This window comes from Hydractinia symbiolongicarpus, chromosome 12 (genome assembly GCF_029227915.1).
Source record: "Hydractinia symbiolongicarpus strain clone_291-10 chromosome 12, HSymV2.1, whole genome shotgun sequence".
Classification (NCBI taxonomy): domain Eukaryota; kingdom Metazoa; phylum Cnidaria; class Hydrozoa; order Anthoathecata; family Hydractiniidae; genus Hydractinia; species Hydractinia symbiolongicarpus.
In genome coordinates this window covers 6,377,652-6,392,981 of record NC_079886.1, presented here as the reverse complement: position 1 = coordinate 6,392,981, position 15,330 = coordinate 6,377,652, and the positions used below count along the sequence as shown (strand labels likewise).

The 15,330-nt window shown below is 32.5% G+C and overlaps 1 protein-coding gene across 2 annotated transcripts; it reads left to right on the top strand.

Moving 5' to 3' along the window:
* On the top strand, nucleotides 1-15,224 carry LOC130622555 (gamma-aminobutyric acid receptor subunit beta-3-like). 2 transcript variants are annotated; one of them, XM_057438021.1, is made up of 10 exons: nucleotides 1-181; nucleotides 3,600-3,683; nucleotides 4,376-4,458; nucleotides 4,599-4,666; nucleotides 5,267-5,493; nucleotides 5,707-5,789; nucleotides 7,058-7,192; nucleotides 7,570-7,716; nucleotides 13,493-13,743; nucleotides 14,820-15,224. In XM_057438021.1, the coding sequence occupies exons 1-10, from the start codon at nucleotides 120-122 to the stop codon at nucleotides 15,159-15,161; spliced, it is 1,482 nt and encodes a 493-aa protein (XP_057294004.1). In that variant the 5' UTR covers nucleotides 1-119; the 3' UTR covers nucleotides 15,162-15,224. The 2 variants fall into 2 exon arrangements, with proteins under 2 accessions (XP_057294004.1, XP_057294005.1); XM_057438022.1 differs by lacking the exon at nucleotides 1-181 and adding an exon at nucleotides 1,895-2,604.
* The last annotated feature ends 106 nt before the right edge of the window (nucleotides 15,225-15,330 follow it).

Here is a 15,330-nt window from a genome sequence, read left to right as displayed (position 1 = left end):
TTAATCATCTCATTATGTAGACAATCAGCTCAAGCCATGGATGACAAATTGTCTAAACAGTGGACCAGATCATTTCTCTTGATTGTACTCAACATACGTTTGAACACAACTGTTTTCATATGAGGATGGCGTTGGTTGATGATCATAATCAAATGCTCCATAGGACTTTTTTTCTTTGCAGGTTTGTTTAATTCCATTTCAGAAATTTCTTCATCTGAATAGCCAAACTTCCCCGCCATTGTTTTCCAATTTCTCGTCCGAACGTTCAAATGAAGTGCGATTTCTTCTTGCTTGCAAAATGGAATATCGAAGAATATTTTGGGCAAATTTTTCCCTCGCATGATTTCGAGCACATCGAGGCGTTCAATGTCGGCCAGCATTTCCATTAATGTTTTCGTTTTAAGTTTCGGTTGTTTACATTGTAAAACCTTAAAAAAATATAAACATGGACTGTATCCGGCATTGTGTAGATTGTCTATTTCAATTGGAGTGATGTTTATTTCATCTCTTAACGCATGCGCAATTCTCTCCAAATCGTTGCTTTTATCTAGCTCGTTGCAAACGAAACGCAAATTTTCGATGGGAATATCCCGCAAGGTACCCTAAACAAATGGAAGTTTTTCAAATACAAAATTATCACCACAACCAACAACAACCAATTAATAACAACAACAACAACAACAATAACAATAAAAACAACAACAATAACAATAAGAACAACAATAAAAACAACAAATCCTTACCACTTCCATGTTAACATACATAATTATGTCGAAACGAGATTAACACTTGATACTAGAACAACAAACAAGCATTGATCGTTTGCGATATCCACAGATTACCTTGCAAAAACTAACGATGATAGTTTTAGGTGAAAACTGTATTGCTCCATGGTTATTTCCCGAATGAGTAATCAAAGTGATTAGTTATTCGGGAAATAACAATAGAGCTGAGCTTTAAAAAAAATACGATGTAGGAAGCTTTTCTTACTAGAGATTATATAGCTATTATTGATATAATTGTTTTGAATTTAAAACTTAATAAGCATGAAGCAAAAAAAAAAAACATGATTGCATTTCAATTTGCATTTTGTGTAGATTCAAAACACGAACTTTTTAGTGGCAGCCATTACATAAGTCAGGAACGGAAAAGGAAACCACAAAACCTAATTTAATAATCAATCCCTAAAGTTTTACGTTGGTGCAAAATTTAAAAAGGATTGCGACATGATTTTTTTATATGTTATGGAGAATAAAAAGTTGTTTATCAAGCCCTTTGGGATTTTTGTAAAATCTTTTTTTGAATATTCACAAATTATTTTTAAATAATCGAAATTATTTTAAATAATCACAATTCGGGATCATAAGTAAGTTTAAAAAATGCTGACATAACATTTCTACATATAATTAAAGATATCATCAAGAGGATAAGTCCAAACTGCTTAAAAGTTTTGATATTTTGTAAATTTACAAGATATCTCAAGTAATAATTTATGCTTACTACCTTATTACATCAATGATGATGTCATAAGGTTTTTCAATGGTAGCCACTAGATGGTAGCCATAGGTGGTCTTGACAAGCTTCCAATCAACAAAACAAAAAAATTTTGTTGATAATTTTGTTTATAATCTTTTCTTGTTTGTCGCAAAGCCATTGTGAAAAGTTATTTGCGTGCTTAACACTGGACTGTAAATATTAACCGGCAAGCCTAAAAAAGGAACTTCCACAACCTGTAGGATAGATCTTACCAACAGCAAAACAATAGCTATTAAAAATTACACATAAATTTTAGGTGGCGAGACATTGTCTAAAGGTAAAAAAGTCCTGGAGCGGTCCCCTGCCTCCTAGCCGTATATTCACAGCTAAGAACCTCTTTAACAAATAGTCACGTGGTAATTTATTTCATTTTTATTATCAACCCGCCGTTAATTTAGTTCTAAACTATTATAGTATTTTTGTTTCTCTTCAATTTTTTAATTGGTCTGAAATATATATATATTTTGCGGTTTTATTTTTCCTCCTGTTGTGAAAATGTATTTCCCGCGTTTTTGTTTTTCTTCAATCTGCTGTGAATATATATTTTTTGCGTTTTTTTTTTTTGTTTTTTTTCGAACTGTTGTGAAAATATATTTTTTGCATCTTTACTTTCTACAATCTGTTGTAGAAATTCTTTTTCGCGTTTTAATTTTTTTCAATCTCCTGTGAAAATATATTTTTAACGTTTTTACTTTCTTCAATCTGTGGCAAAAATATAATTTTAGCGTTTTTATTTTCTTCAAAATGTTGTGGTAATATATTTTTTCAGTTTTTTAAATTTTTTTGTTTTGGTACCTTTCGACTTCCATCCTTGTCGATACAAATGTGTGTCAAGCACAATGCAAAATTAGTTTTTAAAAACTATATTAAATAATTAACTTTCCTTATTGACAAAAATGTAATTGAAAATAGAAAGTTAAATAATTTATAAATTTCGAAAGAACGCATAAATAAAGAACTATAAATATTTCAAAAATTGACTGAAGTTTGAAGACGAAAAAATAATAAAAAAGTGAACTAGATATTAATGAACACGATGGTTCAGGCGACAATGTTTTTACGTTTTGGGTAAGGATTTCTTGAAGCTATTTACATACAACTGGATATCTTTGTGAAACGTACGGTTTTATATAAGAATCTAATTTATAAGAACGTTGAGGCTAGGATTTTGCTAAAAATTAAAAACATATTCAGAACGTACTCAGCACGAACTCCTTCATTGTGAACAACCATTGTGGAACTATTGTTTTATTCGTTTTCCAATCTTAATTTCCATATTAATTATAATTTCCCAGTACTTAAAAGAACACAAATAAAAACATTTACGGCTACAAACTATTCAAAAATTAGTACATCAAGCCTCACCTGAAATTTTGACGGATGTTTATACAAAACGTCTTTACGAGAGTTGCGAAAAAAAGTTACGATCATGTATTAATGAGTAGTTATAATTTGATATTTTACCAGAAACATTTTATAATAGAAAACATTCTTTTATTGCTCTAGGAAACACTAATAAATGATAAGAAGTTAGGGGGAAATCTAGGTAGTTTTGACTTCTTGTAATGGGACATATTTTCTAACTACGCCTAAATTTTCGTAAGGTAAGCCGTTACGTTGTTACGTCCATAGGTAGTACACCTTTTGTTATCTCGTGCACAATTTATATGTCTAAGCAGAAAAAATGTTTTCATATTAACAAACAACCATATTATGAAATTTACTGGGAGTAAAATGAGCTTTCAGTTTTCCCTTGAAAAAACGGCTGAAAAATAGGAGACAATTTTTTAGAAAGCAATGAACATTCTTTCAAAATCTTACGCAGTTGGATATCTTTCGATCTTTTTGTTTCCCACACCATTTCCTTCCGCGTACCACAAAGGGATAACATCCCCCAACCTTATCACCCCAGGGCATTTTGCCTTCCGCTCTGTAATAACAGTTCACGGGCCACGAGACCCTGGGGACAAAGTTAAACTACTTTGGAAAAGAGATCAAGTAGGATTACCATCTTGATCATAACATGACGTATAATAAACAATATTTTATTATCTTTACTTCAGATGGAGTGTATTAGTTTTTCTAATGCTGTGTTATATTGTTGGAGCATCCCAAGAAAAAGGAAAGAACAATTCGGAAATTGAAATGTATGTTTTTTTAATTTACTAGCTGTGTTATGGCGTTTGACGAATTTTTATTCATGGCGCAGACTTGATGTATGCTTATTTGCGAGTCTGTATTAGCTATAACATCTTTTCTTCTATAGCCCAATACAGTCGGAAGAACGGTCCTTTTTGAGCTGATTCCGAAAATAAAAAAAACATTTTCTATTCTAAATTTTAAAAAAAGATTTTAAAAATAGATTACGCGCTCAGTGTAAATGGTTTACTAGAAAAATTTTTGCTGAAAATTCTAACAATATATATCTTGCTTCACCTAAGACACCCAGCGTTATTTTATTCTTAATTGCCTCCATTATGACATTATGGTCAAATAAAAGAATAAAAAAAAGAATTTGCTTTACCAAAAAACTCTCAATACAATCACACGTTTTTTCATATTCAAATCCCTGTCCAATTCTCTATACGAAATGAAAAGTCATCAGTCAGTGCAACCGGTGTCTCCAGGCTAGTCTGTCATTATCTGCTTTGGTGACATTTTTATATCAGTGTATTAACAGCATTTTTCTATTGATTAATGTTCCTTAAAAAAAGGTTTTCCCGATTTTTGAAGTTGTTTAAATATGACTCGAAGAAGAAAAAAATAATATTTGTAGTTAATATTGTACTTTATTACTGTATTAAGTATTTTAAAAAAACAATGTCACATCTACTTATAGAGATCGTACAGACGCACGTGTTGCACACACATGGAATGAACTCATCCAACATTACGATCGACTAGTGAGACCAAATTACACAGGTGAGCCTAACAACGTGATTTAAAGGATATTTTTACCATTGGATGATCGAAAACTAACTTTGAGAAAAAACGAACTGATATGTAAGTTCTTGTAGTGAGAAAATTTGCTTTATAATTTGTGTGATTTTGTTGCATTGCAGGTTCAGCGACAACTATTTTCGTTGAAATAACTGTTTTATCGTTCGGACAAATTAATGAAAGAGATATGGTAATTATATTTTTTATTTTGTTACTATGAGAATCCAGTTGTTAGTAATAGTACGTGTCATTTTGTATGTTAGCCAGTTTTGGTCTTGTGTTTTGGTGCATTATGCTAAATTGTTTTTCACAGCGCCTGTTTCTTTAATCAATTCACTATATGAAGTAAAGGACGCTTCTGTAGAATTAAGAACTGATGAGTGGAGTAGGTTCTTCATTTAGTGAAATACTCCAAAGGGAAATGATTTTGGATATCTTAAAAAACTAGAAGAATTATTTGCCTATAGATGTGAAATGATTTGCACTTTGGGCAAAGAAGTACATTCAACCAATGAGAATCTGTAGCGTCTTCTTAGGTGTGCGTTCCCTACAATAATATGGGTCAGAAGGTTAACTACCTACATTTTGGGCCAAAAGTATAGAAAACATATCTTTATCAGAACGAATATTTCCGGTTTCCCTGGTTCTTTTCCTTTCCTCTTAGACATTTTTTTATGTAGAGCAACAAACTAGAAAGTCAAGACTTGACATAAAATGCAAAAAGGTCCTAGAAACGAGATTGTAGACACGAGTTTTCCATCATCTTTTTTTTGTTTATGAAAACTTTTAGAGTTTCAGCGTGGATTTATTTCTTCGACAAATTTGGCAAGATCACCGAATGAAACATGATTTACCAGAGCCCATTATTCCATTATTTGGTCAAAAAAGTCCCGCAGATTTTATTTGGGTACCAGACTCTACATTTATTAACGCTCAGCAGTCTACACAACACAGAGTAACAGTGGGCCACAACAAATTGGATATATACAACAATGGAACTGTGTTTTGGGGTAGTAGGTATGATAATTCACATATTCTTCTCTCTTAGAATATATACGAACAGTATTTGCAAATCCTCATCCGCAGGGTTTCTTGCCCCCTGAGCCGTTAATACAGAGCAGAGCGGTCGCGCTATCAATTTTGCCAAAAGGAAAAATTCCCTGGGAACGAGGTTGATATTCGCAAAAACATTCAATACGACTTGTAATAAATGCTAAGTCCTCTTTATAGAATATCCGTTGTAGCATCTTGTCATCTGGATTTGCGTCGCTATCCCCTGGATACTCAGAAATGTCACATTGGTATTGAAAGTTGTAAGTAGGATAAAATTACATCAATAAATTTTCGTTACCAGTCGGTCTTGTATCTTTATTTGCATCAGGGGGCGACGATAAGTGATCGGCCCTGGAAACAACTTTGAAAGTCTTTAATTCTATTTTGTTATACCATAAATGCTCGATTAAACGCCCTGGGCGCTTAATTCAGAATTTCTTTTGGAAGTGCTTATTTAAGAAGTACGCTTAAAAGATAAGGGAAGCTTATCAAAAAATTTATTTTGTGGCCCTTTTCTTTTTGTGAAACAGAAAGGAAAATTAACACTAACAGATATAAAAAGAGCTCATTTTTCTTAGTTATGTTATAAATAGGGCCAGTTAATGAACAGATGGCGCTAAATCGAGCATCTAAGCTATTTTTATGGCTCTGTTACATCGAAATTATATTACACCCATTTCAAGTATTGATGTATGATGCAAATGTGTTAGGGTTAGGGTTTATTAAAACGATTATTAAAAAACGAATCTATCTTTACATGAAAACATAAAGATATTATAAGGATATATTAAAAATTAAATCAACTGGTGTTTATTGGACGCACAGTAAGTTGGGAGGTCAAAAATAAAGGACAAGGGAAATAGAAAGGGATGACCTGTACGACTGTAACATGCTTGATCGACAAAATGCATTTCTTAGAACCATTGAAGTTAAAAACAAAGCATCAAAATATTCCCTAGTTGCATATCATCGGTTGAGAACGATCTGATGGAGTTGTACTATTGTGGTTATGCATAATAAGCAGTTAATATTCATATTTCCTGAATCTATCACAATCCTCATAAAATATTTTTAACGATCTCCATCCCTTTAAGTTTGGTTTTTATTTATGTATTCATAATAACATCAATTTGTAAAGCTTAGTCTTCATTTATATCTTGTGACAATCTCGATCCCTTAAGCTTGATTTACATTTACGTATTTATAATAACATCAATTTGTAAAGCTTTGTCTTCATTTATGTCTTTTGACAATCTCGATCCCTTAAGCTTGATTTACATTTATATATTAATAATATGTTATTATTGTATTTTATAAGGATATCGGTTTCGTAAAGCTTCGTTTCCATCTGTGTTGCGCAGCAGTTATATCTTGCATAGATTGCGGGATTTCCCAAAAACATTTCTTTTACAACATCTCTTCTTTGGTCCTTATGGAAACCAAGCTTTAGTTTTTGATCACCTTGTTAAAAAGTATCTATCAATTTCTTGAAATGCATGATTTTCTTTTAATATCTTTGTTTTCCAAGATGCATATCCAAACGATGAAATGGATTATGAATGGAACGGCGGGGAAATGGCTTGTATTATCAACAACGATTACATGTCCCAGTACACAGTAACCCACCGTCATTTGTATGAAGATGTTGGTTGTTATATGTTAGGTAAGTGTGAACATGACAAAATTAGAGAAGCTACTTAACCCTACGTGGCCTGGTCTCTTTCGAGAATCCGCAGTTTTGAGAAGGAGGACTAGTAGTCGAGAATATTCACTGAGAATGTATTAATGTATTGACGTAAATACTCAGTTGATTTTTCAAATCTGGCCTGCAAATTACACACCTTGATAGGTTTAAAGGAAAATTTTATAAGAAAATGCAGAACAACTCAAAATTTAAAGTCATTTAAAATGACGTCTTTAGTGGCCAAAATCTTGAAAAAAATGACCACAGCAAAGTCTTATTATCGAGTTTGACCGCCACGTGCGATTATGAAGTTTATGATCGTGTTTCTAACGGACACTTAACGTTTAATTTGACAGGAAACTTCAGTATTTTGAAGGCTGAATTCACCTTTCAACGAAGGGCGGCATTCTCGATTATTCAAATATTTTTTCCTACTATATCCATTGTTTGTGTGTCTTGGATACCATTATGGATACATAAAAGATGCACATCTGCCCGTGTTGGTAAGCTAATTTATTTATTTATTTATTTATTTATTTATTTATTTATTTATTTATTTATTTATTTATTTATTTATTTATTTATTTATTTATTTATTTATTTATTTATTTATTTATTTATTTATTTATTTATTTATTTATTTATTTATTTATTTATTTATTTATTTATTTATTTATTTATTTATTTATTTATTTATTTATTTATTTATTTATTTATTTATTTATTTATTTATTTATTTATTTATTTATTTATTTATTTATTTATTTATTTATTTATTTATTTATTTGCAGATTCATGAATTGGACACTACGTTCCCGAAATTAAAATCAAGGGAACAACTATTTTCATCTCTAAATACAGCTTGGGCAATGAAAACTCGGGTTGGTTGGGTTATTTTCAATTAGAACGTAATTGTTGTTCTGAGTGAATTAATATTTAAAATAATTTTATGTCTTTGTGGCATCCGTGAACTATTTTCAATTTCGGGAACATCAATATTTATTTCGCCTACCAAACCCCCGTCAAACGTTGGTATAGACCCTGAGAGCAAGCCCTTGATATGTTAACTAAAACGCATTTAATTCACCTAATTTCACCAACAACATCACTTATCTATCTACAAAATACAGTTTTTTTGGAGAGCAGAATGTCCTCTGCAAGTATAACAAGGCAAGTCTTAGTTGCTCTTTTAAACCGCACCGAAAACCGTTTTCGTGACAGCACGATCTATAGCTTTATCTTCCTTTGCAACACTATGTTGAGACATCAATGGGCAAAAATGGTTACCTGGACATCCTCGCTAGTGTTATATATCTAATACATATTAAGGGTGTCTCGTTTACCTCTAAAACGAGACAAAATCCGTATTTTCAATTTCGGGAACATGATGTTTTTGGAATGCGCGTTCCCATAACACTGTCAAAGAAATTGTTTCAGCTTAAGATGATGTGATAAGTATTGCACGCCCGGGTTCTCAACTGTTGATATGCAGCAAAATTAAACTATGTATTTTTAAGTCCAAAATCGCGATAATCAAACTTTTCAATTTTCAATTTCGGGAACTATTTATTACTCATTTTAAGACGCGGCGCGGAACATAGTTTTCTTGTTATTTCGTTTTATAGCTAAGTGTTTTTAGGATTTTTTAAATAAAACGCTACATTTCCTCTTGACACATCCTACGGAAAAAGATACCACTGAAAAACAACAAGAAAACTATCTAGAATGACTTCATTATTGCAAAAATGTATCTGCATCAGCGTACATATTGGCAGAAAGATGGGGTGTCGTAACTGTCAGCGGAATGTTGAGAATAAAAACATAAAATTCTTGGTTGCCCTGCTGCTGCCCAAGTCTTAAGAGATTATTAACAACATTCCAAAATTAGACCCAGAGTTCCACTACTGCCTGAAGAAAAATGATCGATAGTCAAGAACCGTACACGGAATCGGCACTAGATTTACTTTACTGTATGTGGTATATAAAATTAAAAGATTGCATGCTAGCGACTACCTCTTCTTTGAGTAAAAACCGTGTATGTCTATAGAATGAATCCTGCACTATCGTGGTGATTAGTAAACCGTTAAACAGCCTGTGTCGCATTCGCTAATACGCAATCTAAATTCCCCGATAATAAAAGATCATTTTTAACGGCTGTTGTAACTAATGGAGGTGGAGACGTGACAAAAGCCGTGAGAAATAAGACATTGTTCTTTGCGAAGCGGATGCTGTTATATTTTCGATTAAAAATTGTTCATCATTGGTATAACATGGTTGTTACAATACATGTCTGCTCGAAACGCACCGGTAAAAGCGTTTGATATTGCAAAATATTTTGATGACCTGTCACCTAAACTTACGCTGATATGTTTAATGGCCGACGGAGGTATTCAAATTGCTTGTTTTTGTTTAAGTGTGGTTTGTGCCCTGAAGCACAGAAAATTAACGCGAAGAAAGTCTACTTCGCTAGCGTAGCTCACGATGCGCGTGTGCGTATATGCCGAGAATGCAGAAAGAAAAAGGTTTTGAACTTTTCGTAATAACAAGCTTGGGTTTTGTATTTCCTTTGTTAAACCCTAAGTGTGTGAAGTATTGTTCACGGTAATTGAACAATTTTCCGATAAAAGAAAACGAAGATGATCAAAATTTATTACAAAGTAAACCCCGTCGGAAAATTTTAGATTTTGAAAATATTTTTCTATTCTTTTCAGGATACAAAATTTAATTGAGAATTCAATGAAAAGTAGTATTCTCCTCAATATGAATTGAATCCCTGCATTTTAGTCCTTTCCGCGACTAACGCAAGATTTTGTGACAGACAAGGACACTTTAAAAAAAATAATATTTTATTATTTTGTGCACAGGTCTAAAAAAATACAAAAACGCACATCAAAACTGTAGAAACAGCACTCTTTCTTCTCCTTTTTGGCCAGAGCAAACATTGAATGTTGTCCAAAAGGCCCAATTTTCGAAGAAACGGGTTACCATGGCAACTAGCCAAAAATTGTTAGTAAAAAACCGTTGTCATTGCTTTCACGCTTCATAGCTAGATTGAGTAAATATGCAGAGCTCTTCTAGAAAAAATCTCGTGCATTTCTATATGTAGACTTTAACACACAAAAAAACCCTACATTTTCCAGACTTTTATTAAATAAATTTGTTTTCGCTCAAAATTGGTGTGGCATATTATATTTCGTCGAATACAGGGCTAGTTCAGGTCGGAATCGAGGTCTCTAGGAATGGGGGGGAGTACCGGGGTTACTTAGTGAGAGAATCTTCTCAGGGACACGAGACTTGAACTTTATGCCTGGATAAAAAAGAATGAATACTGCGTACGTGTGAATTAATTGTGACATGATACTGTAAAGGCAAATGTGCACACACGGAAAACATGTTCTGTCCTACCACATATTTCAAAAAACGTTCACAACACAACAACCTTTTTTCCTACAAAGATCGGTAAATTTTCAGTTTAGATTATCACACAACAACTTAAAATTGCATATTTGCGACGCTTTGTTAGTTTATCCGTTCTGGTCTACAAAATGTTTTTCGTGCGTGAACATCGACCTCAGAAAGTTATCACAAATAATTTTCACTCGTGACCAGGCTTCAAAAAATTGTGCCTAAAAATCAAAATCAAATTCATTTTATCGAATTACCAAAGTTCAATGATCTTCTCATGATCTTTTCGAGCAGACTAATAACAACTGGTGTCACAAAAATATTTTGTAAGAAATTTTCGACTTGAGCGCTTGTTGTAAATTTATTGTCCTAACCAGGGCTCTTATTCCGAAGTGGACCAGTCATTATCGATCTTACGTAAAAAGGACGGAAATTTAGACGACGGCAACTAGGGAAATGAAACCTCCTATAGTACGCATAAAGAAAGTAAAGAAGCGCGTAAAGTAATGTAATGCAATTTATGTTTATTACTAGAATGAAGTGATATAAGCCTTCTGTAAGACAAAAGATGCTCTTTTTCTTGTTTATACTATTAAGATGATTAACGATATTGAATTTATTTGCTTTTACGACCTAACCTGATAAAAAAAAATCATGCTTAATAGTAAATTTCGAAAAATATACGTACAGTACAAAGAAGAACTGAAGCAAATAAAATATTTATTTCTTTAAAATAAACACATTTTGTTTAAGAAATTGGAAAGAATGCATATTTAAACACAAACTAAAATTCGCAAAAAATAAAAAAACCTTGGGAAACGACTCAACTTGCGTTTTCTTCATAACGTGAAAACATCTTAGTTTTACGTCCAATTAATAACGAAATAGCGTTCAAAATGTAATACACAAGCACAGTTAGTAAAAACGTCCGTATCCTATCCTCGACAATAGAACTACAATGGTTCGAACAAGGGAAGTTTTCTCTACAGCTTTTTAAAAAAATAATAAATGAAAACTTGGGGGAAAAAGATTACATAAACAAAAAGTAGCGTCAATAATTCTTACATTAACGCTGATCCTAAAATAAACAGATGCGTGTGAAAACAAAAAATATATTACAAAAAAGTCAAGCATTAACGTATTAATCTTTTAAAGTGCCGGTTTTTCTCTTTTTGCTTTGCAGGAAATTTTTTCTTTCCGTTCTAACTTTTGATAAAAGTGTCTCTTCACCGTACTTAATGAGAATATCTTCGATTTCGTGTTTTTCAACAAGTGATTTGAATTCTTTCATTCGAATTTTTAGCGAATGATCAGCGGTTATTAGAGGCTGGAAATGATCAATCAAATCAAATCAAACAAATATTGCTTCAATTTAAAACTTTTTTGTCACGTGAAGTAAGCTTTAACGTTAAAAATAAGTTAACCACAAGTTATTAAAAAGAATATACATATAGTATCAAACAATATTCGTTATTTGAATTTTGCATCCAAAATGTGATGCCATTTTTAAAAATATAGTTTTTTGGAAACAGTCCGAAATACGCCTGAAAAATATGAAAGCCATTTGTATCTCAATTAAAATGCCATTTTGTGAATCTTAAAGCAATGGACTTTTTTGATGCTATAGCTAACTACGAAGTTATCAATGTACTGTTTCTTTTACTACCCCTCAATTCATAATGGATTTATCACAACGTTATAGATCGAAACCAGCACACAAACAGTCAGGAAGAACTGATGATTAGCCTTAAGCTGATAGTTACCAAATACAGTATAATTATATCCTGTATATAAGCTAACTATATACTTCTGTGTTACAGGCTAATTGTTAGTTCTTCCTGATTGGCAAACCACAACACTCGTTTTAATTTTTTATATATATAGCTAGCTATATCCATCTGAAATCTGAACAAGCCCAGTATGTTCTTGACTAAGCTACCGCCAACCGCTGCTTTCAAAAAGGATCAGTTACATCAGCTGCAAAATTATTTAGCTTTGCCAGCTATAGCCAGCCATGTAATATAAGTACATCTATCTTAAAAAAAAAGCTTCCCTGCACTCTAGAACAAAAGTAAACAAACAGGGAAGTAGAAACTTTCCCGCACTCAAGAACAACAGTGCTCTCCTTCTTTGCATATACAGTACATGCTTGGACGCGTTTCTGAATTTATGTAGCCGATGAACAAAACAAAGGAACCTGTTTTTTTAAAAAATCAATTTCGGGAACAAAAAGGAACATCAATTTCAGAATCGGGAACATGTTCCCGAAATTGAAATGCTATTATTTCATTTTAGGGAACAACGGGAACAAAAATTTTAATTTCGGGAACATGTTCCCGAAATTGAAATGCTATTATTTCATTTTAGGGAACAACGGGAACAAAAATTTTAATTTCGGGAACATGTTCCCGAAATTGAAATAATATATTTCAATTTAGGGAACAATTTAGAAAAACGGGAACGTTAGAATTCAATTTCGGGAACATGAATATTGTTATTTATTTATTTATTTATTTATTTATTTATTTATTTATTTATTTATTTATTCCAAATTAGAAGTGAGTATAAAGCGCTGGAGCCATGGTGTGACACTGTGCGAAAAATCGGAAGCAAATTTCTTCCAAGGGCTTGGTGCTGGGAAGAGGATTTTTTAAGTTTGGATAAAAATTTAACCTGTCCATTATTGCTTGTTACTTTTTTTCTCCATATCAATTTCTAGTGAGAGTTTTTTTCCTTTAAAGAAAATCGTATAAGAGATATATAGGCTCAAGAATTAGAATCCCTCTTAAACTTCTAATGGGAGTTATAGACTAATACATGACTAGAAAGTTAGTCTCGCTTATCCTAACTGTAAATTTCTCTACTTTTAAACAGGCATGGGTGTCACCACTCTATTGACGTTGTGCACAATATGGGGATCGGTAAATTACCGGCTGCCGGTTGTTAGTTACATCAAAGCGGTTGATTGGTATTTTATGTTCTCATTTTGTTTCGTACTTCTAACACTGTTAGAGTATGCGTTTGTTTTGAACGTTGGATTTGCTTATCATCCGAAAGTAAAACGGAAAATAAAAAGAAGACCTCATGTCCAGAAAATTAAAAGAGAAATTAAAACTTCAGATACGGTAAGTTTCTTTTTTTTCTTGGAATAATTAATTTCCACTCTTAAAAAAAATATCGAGATAATGGCACATTTTCAGCAACTTTTATAAGTTGGCAAGAAGCATCTACTCGCAATTCTTCGCTGCAGGAAAGTTGCGGAAGTGCTGCTTTTTCAGATGTGTAAGTTTAAGTTCGCTGTAAATATTGACAAGTTAACTCAGTATAGAAATGTTCTAAGTAATTACTTGTGAAACAAAATTCGCTGCCTCGTCTTAATATAACCTGGATTCATGTAGCTAAAAGCATTTTCAAAAACCTATAACTATCCTTCTATTTAAGGGAGTACACACTCAAAATTTTTGAGTAAAATTTGAAAAAAAAGGGAAATTAAATAAACCACGTGTCGAAAATTTACGGAAAGATTTCCCTTAAATAAAGTTGTGTTGTGAGTTACAAGTTCTACGGATAATTCTATCGAAAGTTCCCTGATTATAAGGATTACATCGAGATTATCAGGAGTAGTTTCGAGTATTAATGAAAATTTAAATCTTTAAAAGGCATGAGATTAAAAAAATTGCAATTGTAGATGCTTAATAGATAAATATAAAAAATTAGTCATTGTCATACCCCCACCACCTACCTCTCCCCTCCTGACCGATTGGGGTGAAGAAGCTAACCTTTTTAAGAAAAAATGATATTTTATTAGAATGCGTTAAATACAAGTAAAATAGTGGGAAACTACTTAAAGTGGTGAAAATGACTACTTTGTCATGTTTTGCGGTTAGTTTCGCGCTCAAATGCGACTCCAACTCCAGTGCGATCTATGGGTCGTATTTTCTGATAAACTTTTGAAACTCTAAACTTTTGATTTTTTTTTTACGCCTTACACCCCTTGTGTGCGGAGGTGGCGCGATGGCATAAGCCTTTACACATCTTAAATGGTTGTCAATGCGATGTAAACTATACATCAGTAACTAAGTTTAGAAAAATAAAATATTTTTCTTTACTTGTTGGCTTTTAAATCACCATGGAGAAACTTTCTAAATTTTTTTGAGAGTGCGGACATATGAAAGACTTTAGAATCTGTGTTATCTTTCAGGAAGATATTCAACTGCAAGAGAGAGTTACAATCAGCAATCTTGAGCCGCAATCACAAATCGTTTCCACAACAGCTGTTCGAAAAAAGAAAGTCTCTGTCACCAATTCGCTTTATCATCAGCGAGAGTTACCACAAATCTTCGATGCGGACAATAAAGAGAGTGTTCGAAGTGTGACATATAATATACAAGATAATCAAAGAAAGTTGGAGACCATGAGAGAGAAAGTCCAAGGTGAAGAAACAGCGCATTTGGACAAAATCAGTCGCATTGTCTTACCAAGCGGTTTTCTGGTCTTTAATTTATACTTTTGGATTAAATTCGGTTTAGAAGACGTACATTAAATTTAAAATCAAGACAATATAAATTTGTTTATTGTATGTAATTTACAACCTTGTCTCCTGTTTTTTTTGGTTTTTTTTGGATCTTCTATTATCCGAGGCTCTGGGAGCGAGTTGTGTAATTGACAGAGCCAATAAACATTATCGCTTTGGGTGTATGATATAGTAGATG

Excerpts from the sequence above, each read along its gene's own strand:
- LOC130622555 (XM_057438021.1), top strand. The coding sequence starts at position 120 with ATGAGGATGGCGTTGGTTGATGATCATAATCAAATGCTCCATAGGACT. Across the intron at positions 182-3,599 it reads AGGACTTTTTTTCTTTGCAG|ATGGAGTGTATTAGTTTTTC; the intron begins GTTTGTTTAATT and ends TCTTTACTTCAG. Across the intron at positions 7,717-13,492 it reads ATGCACATCTGCCCGTGTTG|GCATGGGTGTCACCACTCTA; the intron begins GTAAGCTAATTT and ends ACTTTTAAACAG.